This window comes from Sinohyriopsis cumingii, chromosome 15, assembly GCF_028554795.1.
Source record: "Sinohyriopsis cumingii isolate HCF-2022 chromosome 15, ASM2855479v2, whole genome shotgun sequence".
NCBI classification, from domain to species: domain Eukaryota; kingdom Metazoa; phylum Mollusca; class Bivalvia; order Unionida; family Unionidae; genus Sinohyriopsis; species Sinohyriopsis cumingii.
In genome coordinates this window covers 85,117,680-85,139,200 of record NC_142975.1, presented here as the reverse complement: position 1 = coordinate 85,139,200, position 21,521 = coordinate 85,117,680, and the positions used below count along the sequence as shown (strand labels likewise).

Sequence of the window (21,521 nt, the reverse complement as noted above, 5' to 3'; positions counted from 1 at the left end):
TTTGTCATGATAAAAAGATATTTAATCTATGGTAGCAAATAACAGTCAAAATAAGAAGGATGTTAATGCTGTCATTTTCTGATGGCTTTCACAATTCACAGGTGTTGACTTGTCAACTTTGTGAAACTGATGGAAAATCATGATAGTCATGTACCCTCTATAGCAGAATGTGAATGAAGTTCAGTCTCCGTGACAACATCAAATGTATAAAGAGACGTTTAAAACGGGTTGGCAAAATAGGGCCCGTGACCCGTTTTTATCAATTAATTTACATTATAGGCTGTCTCTTTAAAAATCACATATCCAGCACACTCCCTGGAGGAAGCTGCCAATGCCTGGTTTAAAGCAACTGATTTTAAATGCATATGAACATCAACTCTACTAATTCGTCAATATAGTCAGTATTAGAGAGCAACTGGACAATGATTGACACATGAGCTGGAGGAAAACATTGTTAAAAGTAAAATCTGATAAAAATTTAAGGGAACAAAGTCGGATATAAATATTGTTCGAAAATACAGTACTGTAACGCATCAAATAATCTGGTACTTAGAACTGGTTTACATCAGGACCTGGAGAAAACACTGCTTTTAAAGAAATCAAATCTGATCAATATTTTAGCAGACAAGATTATGCACAATTCTTTTTTCCTTAAGTACACTATTTTGTCAGGAAAAGAGCAAAGAAAATGAGTTAATTTTAAATATTTTTATATTTCTTTCATTTTTTTTAAAAAAAAGTAATGCAAATCAACATGTGCTAAAATTATGGTAAAAATGTATCGCCATGTGGGCAAATGGAATTTAAGTTAAGGCAAGTGACATTTTTAAAGCCACTTGTCTTGGGCATGCCTGTGAAAAAAATTCTTTGTGCAGTGACAACTTCACTTAATGAAAACATAAGAATCTGATATCCAAACTGAGCTCAAATGAATTCCAGATCTGCACAAACAAGTTTTACTTAAATCCAACAGTAATTAGGGAAACTAATGTAGAGACAAAAGTAGGTGCATATAAATCAGGGGGTTCAACTCCATGAAATGATGATGCAGACAGAATGCTGAAAAATCAACTATGCCAGGTGCCATTAGTATAAAATTGCATTCCGAAGGAAGTTATTGTGCTGATAGGAAAGTGAAATGGTCAATCAGGGGCCATAACTCTGCAAAAAAAGACAGACATATTGAGTGATGTATAATCATATACCATTTCAAGGATCCAGTGATCTTTATTTTGATCCTATATTAGATAATAAAAAATAATTTCAAAAGTCTTGTATAATCAATATATTTAGAAAAGGTTGATCGACCTCATTTGCAATATGTTTATGCTTTTACTTTATTCAAATAAATCTGAATAAACTGACGAAAGGCACACCTTGTTGAGCTTCTCTTCAACAGTGTAAATTCATTCTGTTTAAACATGGAAAGTGAGGTATGAAGAATTAAAATTCCTAACAACAGCCACTTTTGTTTCCCCACCCACAAAACCCCATAAAACAAAACACAATGTATACTTAAATGCAAACCAAGTAATGACCCAATTATGATGCTGCAGTTACATGTACACATATGAACTAGTTTACATTCCGACTTCGTGTACAATGTAAGGGACTGGCAATTAATTTAATGGGTTAGATTATTCTTTGTGACTGGGTATTTTTTGTTTCAAGTAACAAAAGGAATGGCACAGTGTCCTTTTTTATACTACAAATCAGTGAAAGACAAATGTTTTCAAGCATTTACTCCAACAATTAGAAAATTAAATGACCTCTCCCTAATAAAGATCTGGCTTCAGCGGATGTTCTGCAAAAATCAAAGAAGTGACCAAAGTTGACATTATCATAAAATATGAGCATCAGAATATGTCAATTTCAGCTTTGGAAAGGTGTTTTTCAATCACACAAAGCCATCTGACTTGGTGTGCTGTAATTAACAAGCTTCGGAAAGGTGTGTTTCAATTACACAAAGCCATCTGACTTGGTGTGCTCTAATTAACAAGCTCAAATTATGGTCCTGTTAGTAAGGACTGTTCCATTTACACATACATGGGAAAGGCAGTTTTAAAAAAAATATATGCTAGGGTACTTTAATCTCAAAGAGTTCATATTAAAAAGATAAGAAATTCTGTATCTATGGGTGAGTACCCCATTTTAAAAGTGCCTTCCCTGTGTCCCATATATGTTTTAATGGAACAGCCCTAACAATGGAAGTGTGATTAATTGTTCCTAATTAATCTGACCTGAACATATTGTTGAAATAAATAATAATGTGGATAACTGACAATTCTTTGATGTTCAAATATTTTAATTTTGAATAAAAATTTAGGGCATTTTGTGTGAAAGTCTCCACATGTATCCTATTATTTGCCCTTTTTTATAAGATGAAAAAATAAAAACAATTATCAACATAAAAGTCATATAGAAATGATGTGTTAATAACGTAATCATAACACAGATCTAATTCTTACAATTATTCTGATGCGTTTTCTGTTGTGACTGTTAGAGTATTTGGCCATTGAGACCAAACAACAACAAAAAAAAAAACAACATGCAAACTAATTTCTTTGAATAGTATCTGGCATATTTCTGTATGTGGTATCCTGTTTTGCAGCTAGTAACTGTGGCTGAGTGGATAAAATGTGTGATATGTGCACACACTTTGGAACATAAGTTGAGTTTGCACCAACTGGTAGGGATTAAATATTCATTCTTTCTTTTTTCCTATGTCTAGCATGGTTGAATTTTCTTACCACTTACTAGCTTTTTTTTAAAAATTTCATCCTTTGAATCTTTATTTTATAATTGGTCAAATTTTTATATTTTAATTCTGAGGATTGTCTAAAAAGGTCAACATGTCAAGCATTGAAAAAGTAAAATTTGGTTATCATTAATAAGCATCTCAGCATTACTTTTGAATAAGCTAACATTGGTGAAAAATTAGAATCATGAAAAACCTTCACGCCAGAAACATCTTATTGGCTTGTTGATGAGGCTGCCAAATACAGGAATACTTAAACTTACTGAATCATGTACAAAAAAAAATGTTTCTAATGTTAAGTGCAACTGATTATGATAATACAGTGGTGATTTTGGATTCCATATTGAAAGAGAGAGAGGAGAGAGATGTCATCTACAATCAGTATGAAGTGACCTAAGTTGAAGACGGTATTCCTTCCTCATGTACATCTCTATCTATTTGGATGGCTTGTATTACTCTTTTTCCCTCTCTCTTTCGCTCTCTGGATAAAATGATTGATGTTAATTTACATTTCTCTAACATGATGTAAAATGACTTTATGCAATCATTTGACAGTAGTACTATTTCTTTATCATTTCTTTTAACCATAAAGTAATGAAGTTTTATTTTTTGGCAAGCATTTGAACAAATATCATATACAGTACTGTGCAGTGATGAATAAATCTGAGCAGAAACAATATTATGGATATCTTTCATCACGCTTTATATGCAGTACAATTCTACCCACTTATATTGACATTACTTATGTTGACAAACCGCCTATGTTGATGAAAATACAAACTCCCCGTCATGTGTTATATCATTACTACAAAATTTGTCATGCTTATGTCCATGTGGAGATTAAAAAAAATAACTGCACATGTCAACAGAACCAGTCAGTCCCAACTTGAACAAATACTTTGGTTTTTTTTATTTTCTGAGTTGATTAGCTGCCAGTTCCGACTCGTACTTTGCTCTACAATTATCTGATGTTGCCACCAGGCTTTAATGTTGCTGCCGATTCAACAAATGGACACAAGTGTGGTCCTCAAAAGTTGGTTTTCACAGTGACTTCAATAGTATGTACACCCTTCACCAAAACATACCAGTGATAATCTTTCATAAAAACAATGCACCCTTCATCAAAATATGTTGGCGCCAAAAAAGGTGACAAGTTTTCATTTCCCTGTGAGTAGCCAGAAGTTTATTCTATTCAGAAAGTGACAAAAAGATTAAAATCAGCAAAGAAAATACAGCTTAACAAAGACACGTCTCTATCTTTATTTGCTGGACTGGGTTTTCTTGTGATGCTAAGTATCTGATTCAAAGGAAGTAACTGAGTTTAGTTCTCCAATGTAAGAAATGTATGTGTAGTAAACTTGTAATAAAAGAAAGAAGAATGTTTTAAACAAATGCTGTCAGCGACCATGTTTTACTGAATGGCTATTTGTGATAAGCCTTCAAATAGTAGTAGTAGTAATAGTGTGTGTTATTAGATTTTTAACATAGCTTTAAAAAAATTTCTAGTCATAACCGCTACAATGTCTGCAGTGTGGCAGTGTGGCAGTTTATAGTGACATCTAATACTGGCGTATCATGCTGCAGACAGGTAGAATTATGTCCCACCCAGTCACATTATCCTGACACCAGGCCGACCAGTCCTAACACTAACCTCTTAATGCTGTGTGCCAAGCAAGGCAGCTGCTAGTACCATTTTTGTAAGTCTTTGGTATGACTTGGCCGGGATTCAACCCTGTGACCTCTCACATCCAAAGCAGATGCTCTAACCACTTAGGCCACCAAACACTAGAAACTATGAAAATATTCAAAGACCAAAATTTGGTTTCACAATACTTTCCAAGTTTTACACACAATCATCTTGTATTTGTCAATTACAGGCAAAGAATGTTATTAATGCATTAGTAGTGAAGTTCAACAGCCAGAGCCCTTACTATTACTTGCACAGAGATTTGATGATATCTACGTATTCAGTCACACAATAAATATTTACTTAAAACAGGCAATGGTTGTAAAATTGATGATTATTTTCTTCTAGACATGTAACTTATGTTCAGTCTGCATGGACTATTCAGAAAAGTACATATACCACCAACTGCAGTGTGAACATTTTTCAGGTTTCGGACATTTTTTCTGGATGTTTATTTGGTAATATAAATACATTATTTAATATGTGAACAACACTTTTTTGGTAATGTAACAAGAAATAATGCTTAACTACTGCTTAAGAGTTGAAGTCTGTCAGTGACAGGGGCCCCGATAATAGCATCAATATTTTACAAGTAGAGCAATATAAAAAAAATAGACTTTGATAGTTGTTTCATGAATTGGTTCTATTTCTTTTAAAGCAATCTTGGGGCCCCGAGTGGCTGAGTGTTCTAAAGCACTCACCGTTACGGATCACTGCCATCTCACCTCTGTCTGCATGGGTTCGAGTCTCAGGTTCAGCCAATGTGGGTATGTGAGAAAGCTTGCCAGTAGCTTCTCGTAGGTCAGTGGTTTTTTCCAGGGTTTTCCCCAGGTTCTTTCTCCACCATTAATACTGGCTGCCATATATATCCTATCTTGTGCTGAAAAATGGCGTTAAACCCTAGAACAACAACTGTCAGTGATATACATAAAGATATGAACTTGTTTGAAAAAAGTAAATATTCTGGCCAAACAAGTGCAAAACTCAGTACAAATGTGAACTCCTGTCCAAAGTTAACAAACTGTATTATTATTTTTTTAAACAGATTTATTCTGTGATGTCTGCTCACACAAATTTCTAAATAATCTACACACATGCTGCATTTCAATGGGATAGAATGATCCTAAGTATGGCATTTAATTTTGGAATTTAGAGCCTGAATTCTATTTTTGAGCTCCAACGTTTTGTGACTACAGGCCCTGATCTATGCAGACTCTTAATCTAACATATAACCCTAAAAGATCATCACTGCTTACCTCTTCCTCCACGCCCCCGACTATGTCCCCCATCACCACGCCCTCTTGGCTGAGACATCTTCTGTTGCATGCGCATCTTGTTTTTGTGTTTTGCTCCATTTAGATGGGCATCCATTTGCTCTTTGCATGTCACTATCACTCCACACATTTCGCATTCAAGTTTTTCCCTTGAAAAAGATAGGATGATAATGAAGATAAAATCTGAAGGAGAATCAATATTTTAGCATTAAGAACAATGCAAATGAATATTTTGCCTTAGGTGGCCAGTGTTTTTTCTCTCTTTCTTTTAAGCATATCCCATGATATCTTTGTAGGGGGTATATCAAGTTAGTCACATCTGTCCAACACTTCAAATCATGTTTTGTCACAGTGTGCCATTAATAATTTTATTCCAACTCTGCTCTTTTCAAGGGACTTCGTGAACTAAAACCAAATTTGGTATGATACTTTTAATCAAGAAGATCTAGATCATGTTCAGTGGCATTATTTTCCAACCAAATTTATGTCATGGCCCCTGTACAACCTGGAACTTTACCTTTCCATTACATCAAACTGGCATGGGCATCCATGACATGTGGACACATCACATTTCTCCGAACTGCATAGGGACAACTGCTAATATAATGCATCTTAAAGCCCCATGGCAACAATATTTCCATGCAACTCTGCAGTTCCCAGCTTGTACCCAATATCTCCATGTGAGAAAGCTAGTAGCTACTCATCCTATGAGACAGAAAGCATCTTCCCCCGCCCCCCCCCCCCGGAGTTCTATTAACACTATGAACAGAATGCAATAGGAGAGGCCTCCTTATTTATATCTCGGAAGTTTAATTTGTCTCAATCAACCTGTGTAAGTTTATCATGAAAAGACTAGCTGATTTCATGTGAATTTCCATCATAAAACAACCATATTTTTTGCAAGTGGTTCAACTGGTCACTCAGTCCCCCCCCAAAAAAAAAAACATGTTTCCTATTGAACTGGTTTTAAAATTAAGGTAGGTAGGTAGGTAGGCTTTAAAAAAAAACAAACATTATACATATTATAATGATTAGTATATATAATAGTATAATATACTAAGTACTGCAAGTGAAACCAGTCAACTTCAAGTTTCAGTCTATCACTAGCTTGCATAGTGTGTGATCACCTGATTTATGAATACATTGCCTGTCCACTGATATAGTAACATGTACAGCTCATGTGATTTTTCATTTCTCCATGCATCATGGTGGGGTAGCGACATCATAGAGAAGATTAAGAAAAAGTCTGTCCACCATCTCCTAGCACATCTTGACAGAACTGCTGTGACTTGTCATGGAAGCTACTATGCACACCATGCTTTCTCACAGTAGCATCTGACCATCACCACAGAGTGAATGTGGTGGGAATAAAATGGCTGTGATTTACATTTTATGACTCCAGTAAGCATGTGCTAAAGAGCTGCACTGAGTGAAAAACATGTACATCATTTCCATTATAAATTAACAGACACAATTTTTTTTATTTCTTCCAAATTGAATTTTAACTCATTCGGCCCCAGAGGTTTTTGTCGTTTTCACCTGAAATGCAAGTAGGAAAGACATTTTGGGGGCTATTTCTAAATACAGAGATCTCGGAAACACTTAATTACGCGTATTTGGATGCCAATTTTTGATCTGGCATGCAGAAAATCACTGAGGCGGGAGTCCTCCGTACGCATATAATAGATGTGCAGCAAAATTCAAAAGACTTGCCAGTCCTGCTTCAGCCACCTGCTTTGTGGGAAAATGTGTTGATCGATTAGCTGTGCTGATATTTAAAATGACAGAATTCAGTGACTGGCATACCCCTTGATGTACATACATGTTGCCATTATAAGAGTACATAAAAAAGAACATGATGCAATAGCTGGGCGGCCAGTTCAAAGGCTTTGACTGGCAGCCGGGTGGGAAAATGTACTGATATTTACAGTGATTGAATTCAGAGTCAGAAAGACCCAGAGATGTACATGTGGTCATCTACAAAAGTACATCAAATAAACAACTTTAGCTTTCGTTATTGTGTTCATTTCCGAATGTATCGGAATAAGTAGTGCACGAGAACATAGACATGTTGAGACTTAGACAAAATGCCATTCATAAATTTGGATACGTATTTTGGGGTTAAACGGCAAACTTATGAAGACTGTAACAACATTCAGAAGAGTGCTAAAGCTGCTAGAATTGATAGTTCGGATAGGACAGTAGCTAAGTGTAAGAAAGTGTGTGATGCCCAGCTTAGTGTTTGGAATAAATTCTTACTTGGATTGACAAAATTCAGTATCGCTCTGATGGACGAACAAGAGCTATTTAAGAGGTACATTGACTGACCATACTTTCTTTAAAAATGCCCCTCGCCTTCGCCCGGTTAGTTCAAGTGTTTGTAGCGAAATGCATTCATCAATAGATCAGTAGTTAGGCCAAGTTTTGATATCAATTACGTTGACAAACAAACTCCTGCCCATTCACAAGCATATGTTTTGATAGCTGATTGACCATTAACCCTTTTTCGAGTAAGGTAGCAACTATCAATTTCCTGCATGATATCCATAGATGATAAAACATACATATTTTTTAAGATCAGAATCAGTGATCTGGATATATATTAACTGCCTCTTGTACACTATTTCATCATAAAATTAGTTTGAAACTGTAAGTGAACCAGTAGGCCTAACAGGAAATAATGGCGGACTTTGCTAAGTCTGGGATGTACCAGTTTATTAGATTGTCCGTTTTCGTACATCATCGGGCAAATATTTCCAGAAAAATATACAAATTATTGAAAGCAAAGCCAAGGTATTAATTTATTAAAGATTTAACTTTAAACTGCAAATTATGTAGGTCAGAAACGTAGAGGACAATGCTATGTTGTGGAATTCGCGAGATGCGCTTTAAGGTCTAAGCTGTTTTCCGACTTGACAGGTATTTGCGAAAATACGGGATAAAACAGCAAATCAGATACTATTTAACCATTGCCTAAAATTACTACAAGGACGTAGACAAATAAATAAACCATAAATTTGCAATCCTGTCAATGGACTGTTGTAATGATGCTATATTAAAATGAGTGATTACATAACGGAAACCTCTCCATCTAAAAATAGATGCACTCACGTCTGTGTTGATTCCATAGGAAAGAAGAGACTGCAACTTTTGATGGTGGGACTCCTATTTTTACCAAACTGGGAGTCCTGTACTCCTTGTTTTAAAATCCTAGCGAGATCTCTGTAAATACATCGTAATACATCAGCGTTCAACAGATTTTCCATGAGAATAATGCCTAGTTGTATTAGAAACATAGTTTTTCATAGGTTATTTTGCTTGCGCATGAGCAGAAGGGTAAAAGTTGGAGTTCTATATTTTGTGCTTAATGGATCCATCATTTTCGTATCGAGACCACTCTTTATTCCAAATGCCCACCTTATCCTCGTTTTTGCAAAGGTTTACCTGTCTGTGTGCAGTTCAGACTGGTCTGCCTTAGATCTGAGGCCAAAAGGTCTAAAATCCGGACACAAAATCGCATTCCAACCACAAGCAAATTTTGGGTTAAAAAAAATCGGGTCCAAAAAATGAGGTTTTTCCCTCTGTATTTTGTAGTGCAATTAGACCTTCCAGATTATTTGGTATCATTGTAGAGCTATATCTGTCTGCTTTTTTGTAATACCACCCACTTTGGCGTATCTTAAATGACCTTGATGCTGCAGAGCTCGAAAATAGGGTACAACCTCATCACGCCTACAGGCAGGATCGGGGCTGAATGAGTTAAAGAACATCAATATTAACAGCTAAATGTCAAATGAAAATACAGTGTATCAAATCACCAAATTCTTTAGAAAGAGAGACTGGGTGGGGTGGGGATGCAGACATAAAAATCCGTATTCATATTTTCACCATATACATTTTTTTGTCAAAATAACTGGATAATCAATGCTTACATTTCATATGCAGCTACTAAGCATGTCTATCTGAAGCATGATGCATCAACAATAAAATCCCACTGTTGGTGAGAGAGAAAAAATATATATATGGAAATGAGACTGTAACCTTACCCTTCCCCTGTTGACTCTTCCCCATCTGTGCCCCCTGATTTTGTTGACTTTGCTTTTTTCTGGTGATTCTTGCCATTATAGTGCTGGACTGCTTGCTTTATGGAAGTGAAGGCTACATCACACAGCTTACAGAGGGTATCCTCACCAGGCTGCAGTTTCAGGGCTTCCAGTTGGGCCTGATGTGACAACAAATATTTAAACAGCAATAGAAGCAAAAAATTACAGGCACTTGTCACTTATTGAACCGAAATGGCCTGAATATTAATGGAATAAGGTTCATATTGATAATAGTAACAGTAAACAAATATTTCAATTAAATAATATTGTAACATCACATATACATCAATGTAAAAGCATATATAGATACGTGTAACATTGAATAAAACCAGCAAAAACTCCTTTTCTAATAACTCAGAAGATACAATATGTCAAACTGTTTATTCTATATCAACTTGATGAACCGAATAGAACAACATGCTGTCAAATTCTCGTGTCATATTGAAGTATTCTTCTCAAGACTTCATATGTTGTGGTATCTTCAATTCTGTAAACCATATGCCTACTCGTACTCCATCTTGCCATACTATTAACCTTGTTGATTAGCTGATGCAATATTGTTTTTCCCACCACGGTAATTTCAGTGCTAACAAAAAAGAAATAACAGGAATCTCTAAAGAGTTTCAGGATTAGGAGTCCTGGATGCTTCACATCTTGGAGCTCAGGAGTCCCAATCCTGCATGTATTTCTGAGTCCCTGGCATAAACTCACAATTCACACTCAAAAGGATAGAAATGAAAATGAAAAAGCACATGATCATTTCAATATGTATCTAGATTAACTTCTCAGGATTGATACGTACTATTTTTCAGACTGTGATACGTAATATTTTACAGACTGTGATACCTAATATTTTTCAGACTGATACCTACTATTTTTCAGACTGATACCTAATATTTTTCACTTTGATACCTAATATTTTTCAGACTGTGATAACATAATATTTTTCAGAAACTTTGCATCATGCTATACTCTTGCCATCTGCAAAATTAATTTTTCAAATGAGCTGGTTTCTTTACTTTTTGTTGTTGCATGACTTAAATTTATGTATGTTATTCTAGTTATCTAAGTCAAAAACAAGTAAAGGATTCTCCTCCATTATTCTATTTAATTTATTCACTTTATCACTGTATGGAACTGTGTTGCGTTGAAGTCATCATTTTTCTGCAATTTCATGAGTTTTGTCAACAGTATATGGAATTGTCTTTTTTGCAAAGCACATTATCCTCAAAAACAAATAAATGAGCTCAGTTAAATTCATGACTGCTAAAGGCTGATAGTTGCAAGGTAGTATTTCTAATTCAAGTAAAAGGATTTTGCTTTCCAGTAGTCTTACACCACTAACAAATTATTTTTAATGTACCATCTGATTTCCCCCTCTTTAAACCATGAGAACTGCTTCTCCCTATACAGGTCTCTAAGTTTTCATGTTCGCAGTTCTGACACCAGTTTATGTGCATCATTCACAATAGTCGAGATGGGGTTAGCATTAAATATACATTCCAAGTTCTATTCACTTGTGCTCTTCCTCTTTTGCCATTTATTTGCATTAGTGTGGTCTTCATAGTAAATCCGGTTCAAAATAAATGATAACAAAATTTGCAGACTCATTTTTATGAGACAAAAAACTTTTCTGCGCACATTAAAAAAGTGTATACAGATATCATAGCATCCTAGTCTAAATTCCTTGATTGCCAACATGTGTACCCTTGGATTTTGATAATTGTTTTATATATGTGATCCATTTTTGACATATGGGAAATTCCAGCATGTGCATTTATATGATGCATGTTGATCTGGCCTGAAGCATGACTCTTGATTATGCTTCAGGTGCCTCCAGCTCAATTCCATCAAAACACTTGCCGTCTTCCAGGCACAGCTAACACATCAATGATGTCATGCTTAGTTGTGCGTAACCAAGTTACGGTTATATTGTTTATTATCTTGAAAGATTTAGATAGAGAAAGAGGGAAACAACTTGAATGAATCAACTTTTGATTGCTTGACTGCCTGTCAAATAATAATCAAGACAAAACCGTGAAACATAAGGCAGTTCATCAAGGAAGTTGTCAAAGTTTAGTACACAGACCTTTTGTTTAAATGAAGATTAATTTGCTTTGTCCGAAGAAATGTGGAAAAATTCTGAATGAATTTTGACTTGATTGAATTTAATTTCTGATCAAATTATGTGAATTAACAAAACTATTAAAAATATCACAGCTCATCAAACTTAAAAAAACTGTTTAAAATTAATGTATCATGTAGTAAAATTCACCAAAAAGTGTGCACAATGAATATATCTGAACTTCTACAATCATGATCTGGCAAAGGAGTATGTTTTCTTTTTTGTCTCAACCTCATAAATGACTTCAGACTCCAAAGAAACAAAGTTTGTGTCAACTCTGAGGAGAATGAGAGTAAACCTCTTAAAGACGTTAGAAAATTGAAGGAAGAGTAGGAAAGTCAATTTCTGTTGGTGAAAAATGCATTGAAAGATGGAAATGCAGTGACGATGTGTCATCTGCACAAGGATGCTGGAAACTCAAAACCATCTGCCATGGACAGCAGTTCCAATCATCAAAAAAATTGCCGTAAATTCTCTTGCTGAAATGGTTGTTGCCACGATTTTTGTTAAAGGCTATATATATCTCTATGCAAGGCAAATGAAATGTTAATAAGAATTTCTGTTCATTCTTTGCTTGCAATATGGATGATTCTCACGTCAAAGGTGGAATAGCATGGAAAAAGCCAAAGTCGATGAAAAGTTTTTTATACCATATGTTTTGCAGCAGGTTGATTTACTGGTCTTGCAAAAACAATCTTTAAAACTAGTTTCTTAGTTATCAATGATCCTCCAAAAACTTAGCATGTGCATATCCAGGCAGTATGTGCAGTTGTATTATTGACTATCGCGACTTTCTTAAAGCTGTTGTATATAAACTGCCCGATATATTCAACAAAAACTCTCTTATGAACTGAATCAAACTCTCCCATATATTCAACAACCGAATCAAGTCATATTATGAGATAATTGATGAACTGCAGTAAAACTACAAGTGAAGCAAGGCCAACCTTTTACATATAAAACTTGCCGTCAGCAGATCAAGGAAAAGTTTTAGTTTCAAATTGTTTCAATTGTTGTATACAACGGATACTTTTGAAAATTTTGGCAAACACTGCAGCCTTATTATAAAATGTAAAAATTAATAACTGTACAGAAACTAGGAAAATAAACTCTTCCCCAAAAAGCAAGCATAAAGAATATAGAGGATAAATATGTCAAAATTCAGTAAAAGGTATATAAAATAACAAATGCAAAATGGTAAAAAATATGTCTGTTCAAAATATCTTCTACAAACAGCTTTCCCTGAAAAAGTCAAGAATGATCAAGCTTGAGCAACTGAAGGAACGAAATTTAAGTGTGTTGCAATGTCTAATGTCTATCCGCATCATTAATGTAATTCTTAACATGTCTATTGTCGCATAACAGTAAAGTTTTCATATTGGGGGAAAATACAAAATACTCTCTCTTGTTTTGTCAATGATGAAGAGAAAGTTCTGTGTGCAATCATATCCTACCAATAAGATTCAAATGCTTTCAAGGAATCTGCAGCTTTTGGTACATATATAAACAAGATTTTACAAAATATATGACCAATCTGCAGTTGTACCAATTTTGCAATTTCATTTTCTGGTCAAACCAATCAAATTGAGACAATCACAGTCACCTTCTCTACTATCTGAGTAAGAAATTACATTTACTCTTAAAATTGGGGCTTTTCATCCCATTCTGAAATATTAAGAACACAGTGACTTTGTTATTGAGATCCAGGGATTAACATAGATATTGATACAATTACTGAGGTATTCCTCCAAAAAAACTTAACGACCTGGAAAGATGTTCCATAAGAAAAAATATTTTTTAATGTTTCGAATCTAAGTAATGAGAATACAGACAGAGGATAGAGCTTATAGTTGAATTAATTTACAGAGATCGAAATGGAAGAAGATAAATCCAAAGATATTGCTGTTCATTGTCCTTTTTCCTAAAGTAAACATATTGCTCCAAATATTTTTTTAAAAATTTTCTTATCTTAATGTCATATATGACAAGAATTTAAATCAACATCTGAAACAATAACAATGGAATTATTCTAGCATTTCCTTTGAAAAGAATTTTCAACGACTGTTTCAAGTATTTATATCATTTGAAAAACAAAGAAAATTACTACCAGGCCTAATCATGTTCCTAAATTTGAGCTGCCTTCCACGAAGAAGAAAAAAAATGGACTGAAAAGTGAATGGATCGTTGTTTTGTTGTTAATTTTACTAGGACCATAAAGTTTATTACTAGCTTTAGTAATTGGATCTCAATTTAGTAAAAGAGAATGGAAATATGCCATAAGTCATATAGGAACTGAATTCCCTTCAAGCCAAATATTTCAAACAGATTGGGAATTAACTATTTCTAAAAATTGGCGTTTAAAATTACACAACACAAAAGAAAACAAATCATGAATTTCCCGGAATAGTGTTAACTGCAAACCCATAATATGAAGGATGACATGACTTTAAAACAAACGTGAACCAAAATTGTAAGCATTCAATACAGCTGCTATGCTGATGTTGTCGCTAAAAAAAGTGATACATATACATGTCTCGCTATCTGCTGCAGACAAGATAGAAATTACACTCACTTCATCATCTTCCTCTTCTTTGGTCTTTTTCTTCTTCTGTACTTTTGAATCAGCATCCTCACCACCAGTTGCTGATGATGCCTCTGCTTCAGCTGCCTCTAGTACTTTGCTTATATCCTGTGTTCCAGCCAGGAAATCCCCGCCAGACTGTAGGAATATTTTGACTTTCTTGACGTGATTCTTGCCACTGTAGTGTGTCATGGCTTGTGCTGGTGCTGCCAACTTGGCTTTACACAAAACACAATAAAATGGCTGCATTATAGTCTTTAGAGCTGTCTTGGCTTTCTCTTTTGTATCATCACCTCCTGCGCAATACTGATTAACCTGATTATGAATGACCTCAGTCATATCAAATTTTCCTGCCTGGCCAGATTCCTGGGCATTGACTGTACTTGCAGCCGAAACATCTGAAACTGGTTTCTCATCCTTCTTCACAGGTTCAGCTTCTTTTTTGGAAGCACCTTTTGCAGTATCTGTCTTGGGTGTATCCTGTTTAGCATCAGTCTTAGAAGAATCCTTCGCAGGGGTTGTTTTACTTGCAATTTTCTTTGGTGGCTCATCTGAACCTTTTGCAGGAGTTTCATCCATTTTTCTCTTCGGAGGTGGCTGCCTACTTGGAGGTTGGGTTGTTTCCATCTTGTGTACCTGAGGCGGAGGATTAAAAGGCTTTCCCTTTTCAAGGACATTTGAAGGTTGCTGATTATTCTGTATTTTAGCTGGTCCAAAGTTACCTGGTTGACCAAATCCTTCAGGCTTGCGAACTGCTGCAGTGGGTAGAAGTCCAATACTGTCAGGTTTTTGTTTGTTGAAATTTGGTTTTCCAAAACCGTCAGGTTTACGATTAAAACCATCAGGTTGACCAAATCCCTCAGGACTGCGATTGAAAGAATCTGTCTGTCTCTGATCAAAACTGTTCTGGTTTCTGTCTCTAAATGAACCCCTGCCTCTTACATTATCACCACCTCCTCTGCCCCGAAAGCTGTCACCTCTTCCTTGAAAATCATCTCCACTATCTCTTCTTCCTCCCATATGATCTCCCCTGCCTCTAAATTTATCTCCCCTTCCTCTCCCTGTATTGTCTCCCCTACCTCTTCCACGTCCTCTCTGGAATCCTGAATTCTCATTCATATTTCTACCAAAATCTTGGTTTTCAATACTGGGTTCATCCCTTCTGAAGTTTCTATTTCCAAAATTGCCAGAGTCATTTTTTAACCCAAGCCTGGATTTATCAAACCCTCCCTGTCTGTTGTTTGGACCATCTCTTGAGTTAGCAAAATTGCCCGACTGAATTTCATCTTTTGGTCCAAGTCTAGATTTATCAAAAGCACCTTGTCTGTTATTTAAACCACCTCTGGATGTTTCACTGCCATCACGACTGCCCTGAAATCCTCCAATACCTCTTCCTCTGCTTGAACCACTGTTACTGAATCTACCCCTGAAACCACCACCTCCCTGGCTTTCTGCTTGGTTGGAAAAGTTGGACTGTGGTTGACTTGAGAAACCATGTCCAGTCTGATCTGCTTTTGGCCAGTTACTACCAGAATTAGCCACATTCTGACTAGGACCAGACGTATTGCCTGCAGGTGGTGTAGAGTCAAAACCTCCACTGTAATTATTCGAACCATAACCAGGCTTATTGTATGAGCCTCCCCCAGTCATGCTGCTATTACTGTAGCCACCTTGAGATGTATCAGTAAAAGACTTTTTATTACCATAAGATGTTCTGTACGAATCTTTATTACCACCATAGGAACTCTGATTTGTATTGTATGAGCTATATGAATCTTGATTTGAACCATAGGAGCTTGGATTCGCATTGTAGGATCCTGAAGTAGTACCATAGGATGATTGGTTAGCATTGTAGGGAGCTTGGTTTGCTTGGTTTGCAGTGTATGGTGCTTGGTTTGCTTGGTTTGCATTGTAGGGTGCTTGGTTTGCATTGTAGGAGCCTTGATTTGATCCATATTCTCCTTGGTTGGTTCCATATGATCCATACGAATTTTGACCAGCTCCATACGAACCTGTGGTGCTACTGTTTCCACCGGAGATATTACTAGTTCCATATGAACTCTGGTTTGCCCCTCCATATGAAGAACTCGGTGCTGTATTGTATGCACTCTGAGGGTTATTACTTGTGTATGAAGACTGACTGGTTGAATAGGATGCTTCGTAGCCAGCCTGCAAAGGAGGCTGTGTTCCATATCCAGTAGATTGGGTCCCATACCCTGAGCTCTGACTGGCTCCATAGCTATTCTGAGCATCATAACCAGTCTGTTGTTGTGGCAGACTGCCATAAGTAGAGCTGGATCCATAGCCAGTCGCCGGTAGCTGGGTTTGACTTGCATAAGATGAACTCTGTGACTGTGCACCGTAAGTCATAGCAGGCTGAGAGGGTGTGCTGTAGCTGGAACTCTGTGTGGTCGCTGTTGAGTAACTCTGTGTGGTTGGTGCTGTGTAACTCTGTGTGGTCGGTGCTGTGTAACTCGGTGTGGTTGGTGCTGTGTAACTTGGTGTAGTTGGTGCTGTGTAACTCGGTGTGGATGGTGTTGCATAAGTCTGTGTGGTTGGTGTTATGTAACTCTGTGTGGTTGCTGTCGCATAACTCTGAGTGTATGGTGCAGACTGGCTGCCATACCAGCTAGCATCATAGGCTGTAGCCTCTGTAGCTGAAGCTGTTGCAGCTGATGTTCCATAGGATTCATACCCCGTGGCATTGTATGATGCATCGTAACTTGTCTGCGTTGTGTAGGGGTTGGTGGCATAAGCTGATTGGTCATACCCATATTGGGAATAATTGCCATAGCTTCCTGTCTGTGGTGTACTTTCTGTGGCTGGTGGCTGCACAGCGCTGGCAGCAGTGGCTACAGTACTTGGAGGCTGACTAGTTCCATAATTACTCTGTGGTTGAGTGGTTCCGTAGCCCGATGTTCCGTATGACTGGGTAGAATAATCATACTGTGAGGAAGTGTACGACTGTGGTTGCTGGTAGCTCCCATACTGGGAATAGTCTGAAAAGAGAAAAATAATATTTGTTGGAAGCTGATAAACCAACAGATTTTGACCAATTAATCTGGAATTGCCAATTCACACACCTGTTTGATTAAAAAATTAATTAATTCTTGAGTGCTTGTAAACAATATCTATGACAAAAACATTTTGCTCAAAATTCAAAATGCACAAAAAATTTCCTATTTTCCATCCCTATCAATATTTACCAGATAAATCCCCCCCATTTAGAAATTCTCCCTCCCCCTTTTTTTCTTCTTCAAAGTTCAGTCCTAGAATAGACCCTGGTGGAATAAAGAATCAATCTAATAATAGTCGGCCTGATTTCATTCACATGTTAATGTTTCACTATGCAATTTATCGTAGCACTATAAAAACAAAAATCTTTCAACCTTTGCATCATGCACATTTTATCAATTTGACACTAGCCTGATAGAATTATTTTCCTAAGGCATAAAAATATGCACAGATCTCTCTAGTTAAACATATCCACAATATCAACCTATTTGTCCAATTTTATCAAAATTGGCCAGTCAATAGTGTTCATTCCAGAAATGGAAAAGCAGGGCAAAAATTTGGTTTAATTTACCCACCCACCCCAACCCAAAGAAACGACAGGGGCCATGAATATCTTTATTCAGTTCTTCTTGTTTGATGAATTCTCACATAAAATTGTCACAGAAACTTGCTCTGAATCACTCATTGTGGAATCAGACCATAACAGTTATTTTAGATGACAAAAAAACATTGGCAAAGTGTGCTATCGCCTAATTTAATGACGACCGATTCAAAGTATATAATGCTGGAAAAGTTAATCCCCTGTGACCACTATCAACCTCTCCCAGTAGTGAGCCTTTCATACTGGGATCTGAATTCCTCATGCTCAAGCAATCTTTTCTCCATCTGGAATTTATTTTAGACATTCGAGTCCACATTTTTTACTCTCCATATACTACTCTGGAATATTTTGTCTTTTTCTCCCCTTATATTTCTTTATTTCGATGATATATGGACAATAGAAATTAATTTGAAAAGTCTAGAACATTTCGTACAATTATAAAACTTGCATGCTGACTTGATGAAAGGCCCATCTTTAGCTTCTCTTAAACAGTGCAAATTTATCCTACTGTTTAAACATAAATAGGAATCCTTCAAGGTATGGACAAGTAAACTCCTGTTCAAAAACACAAAACAACTAAAATGAAAACATTGAATTTACACTTAAACGTGAACCAAGTGTTTAGTCCTTAAACAGTAATGGTCCAGTTATGAGACTGAATCAACATGCACCAACTATCAACTAGTTCAATTCTGAATGTAAGGGAGTGGCTTTTTAAATGTATGGAGCTAAACTGTTTTTGACTAGTATTTTTTTATTATTTCATTCATCACAGGATAATATTGTTTAATTTTGTTTCAAGTAAAGCAAGGAACAGCATGGTGTCCTTTTCTATACCACAAATCATAATAAGACAATAGTTTTCAAGCATTTACCCCCCCCCCCCGAAACTTAAATGGCCTCTCCCTAATAAAGACTTCAGCAGATGTTAGCAGAAATCAAGACAGTGACCACTGCAAACATGGTTATAAAATGTTAGCATCAGAAGCTGTCAATTTCAGCTTCAAAATGGTGCGTTTCTATCACACGAATGACTTGGCACATTGCATTTAATACATATCGCTCCGATTATTGTCCAGTCATTAACAACGATTTTTTTAATACTGATTCACATTTGAACTGTCAATGAATCCCGACCACTCACGGAAAGACATACGTCATGCATGATTTACAATCAGATACCATTTCAAGAATTGAGTGATCTTAATTTCTATCAAAAATATTGGGGCAATAAAATAAACAAGAAAAGAAAAAAGGTTTTGTCTACTCTGTACATTTAGAGAAGGTTGATCTACTTCTTTTGCAAGATGTTTATTTTTACTTAATTCCAAGAAACCCAAACAAACTTGCACACTGAGCTGATGAAATGCATTGATCTTCTCTTGAACAGTTTATCTTGCTGCTTATTCATGAAAAGTAGTACTCTAAGGTTCACACAATGAAATTCCTGTTGACAGCTATTTTTGTTTTAAAATACCCTTACAAGAACAAGAGCAAATTCTATGAAGGCCATACTGACTGTTTGTGCATCACAATTTTCATTCAAGACCAACCAGACCATATTATGAGTGTGTGGAGAGTTTCAAGGCAATCCTTCAAAGTTTAGAAGGAGTAGCTATAACAAAATGGTCCTGATGGACAGATAACGTGTAGCTATAACAAAATGGTCCTGATGGACAGATGACGAGTAACTATAACAAAATGGTCCTGATGGACAGATGATGAGTAGCTACATCAAAATGGTCCTGATGGACAGATGAGTAGCTATAACAAAATGGTCCTGATGCACAGATGACAAGTAGCTATAACAAAATGGTCCTGATGGACAGATGACGATAAACACAACAGTGTTACCACAAATTGACTAGTTGCATCGAATACAATGCTGTAGATTAGTTGCATCAAATATAAAACTGTCTATTTAACAGACCACATTGGATCAGAAAAATAATAAAATTGATGGTCACTGTCTGAACAGTGCCTTTCAAAACAATACTTAATTCATCAGGGGACATTGACAAGGACGACACCAATACACCGGCATGTTAGATAATGCTGAATAGCAATACATTTAAGTAAAAGTAAACAACACAAATTACAAAACTGAAACTAACAAGCAAATAACAGTAATTGGCTAAGTGTATTAAATGCAACTGATTTAAGCACTTGACCAAGGTAGAATAATAGGAACTGTATTTGTAGATTTCAGGAAAGCTTTTGACATGGTGGATCATGAAATCCTTTTGAAGAAACTGAAAATCTACCAGTGTGATGAAAGAACAATTAGATGGTTTACTTCATACTTAAATGAGAGAACACAACATGTTTACATAAATAATGTTCCGTCTGAACCTGAAACAATTAGATATGGAGTACCACAAGGCTCAATTCTAGGTCCACTACTATTCATTTTATTTATTAATGACCTACCACTTTTACTAAGAGACTCAATATCATCTACAGATCTCTATGCAGATGACACAACATTGTCAGACATCCAAAACACAAAGCATGAGCTCGAAATTTCTTTACAGAATGCACTAAACAAACTGGAAAACTGGTGCACATGTAATGGCATGGTGGTAAATACTGGTAAAACTAAAATATTACTTATCTCAACACGGCAAAGAAGGACAAATCTTGATAGTGATGAACTATGTCTGACATGGAAGGATACAAATCTGCAAATAGTCTGTCATGATAGGCTACTTGGTGTTCTGGTAGATAATAACCTATCATGGACTGAACATATCAAACATACCAGTAAAAAAGTCAATTCAAGTTTATGGCTTCTCAGTAGGATAAGACATTTTCTCCCTGAAAGGCACAGGAAACTATTTTATAACAGTTACATACAACCCTATTTGGACTACTGTAGTACAGTATGGGGTAATTCAAATGATAAAAACATAGCAAAGCTGGCACATCTTCAAAAAAGAGCATTTGGGCTAATATCAATCCAGAAAGAAAGCAAGGAAAGTTTAGCTGATAGGTTAAAAATATTACCTATTAAAGACCGAATCTGTTTGAGAAAAGCCAAATTAATGTACAGGATATCTCAGAATAGTGCTCCTGAATATTTACAATCACTATTCCAGTATAGGCTACCTGGTAATACTCCCCACCTGCGATCCATGTCTACCAAACAGTATAAAATTCCCAAACCAAATAAGGAGTTATTTAAAAAAAGTTTCCAATACTCTGGAACTCTGCTCTGGAATAGTATTCCAGCTGAGATTAGAAATGCCCACTCTATTTCCTTCTTCCAAACCCAATATATTCAGTGGCTTCAGAGATGCAGCTTAAATAAATAAATTCCTTTGTATGAGGGCCTCAAGGTAGATTAGTTTTTAGCTAATTGTGTTACCCTCTTTAAA

At 36.1% G+C, this 21,521-nt stretch overlaps 1 protein-coding gene across 1 annotated transcript in view; it reads right to left on the bottom strand.

Annotated features, from left to right (window-relative positions):
- The window catches only part of LOC149782239 (uncharacterized), a 52,747-nt gene that overhangs the window by 20,579 nt on the left and 10,647 nt on the right, over positions 1-21,521 (bottom strand). Inside the window, exons 2-4 of the mRNA XM_089933617.1 lie at positions 14,520-17,527; positions 9,766-9,941; positions 5,702-5,868 (exon numbers count right to left, since the gene is read on the bottom strand). Coding sequence (XP_089789743.1) covers positions 5,702-5,868; positions 9,766-9,941; positions 14,520-17,527 — 3,351 coding nt within the window. The remainder of the gene's footprint in view (positions 1-5,701; positions 5,869-9,765; positions 9,942-14,519; positions 17,528-21,521) is intronic.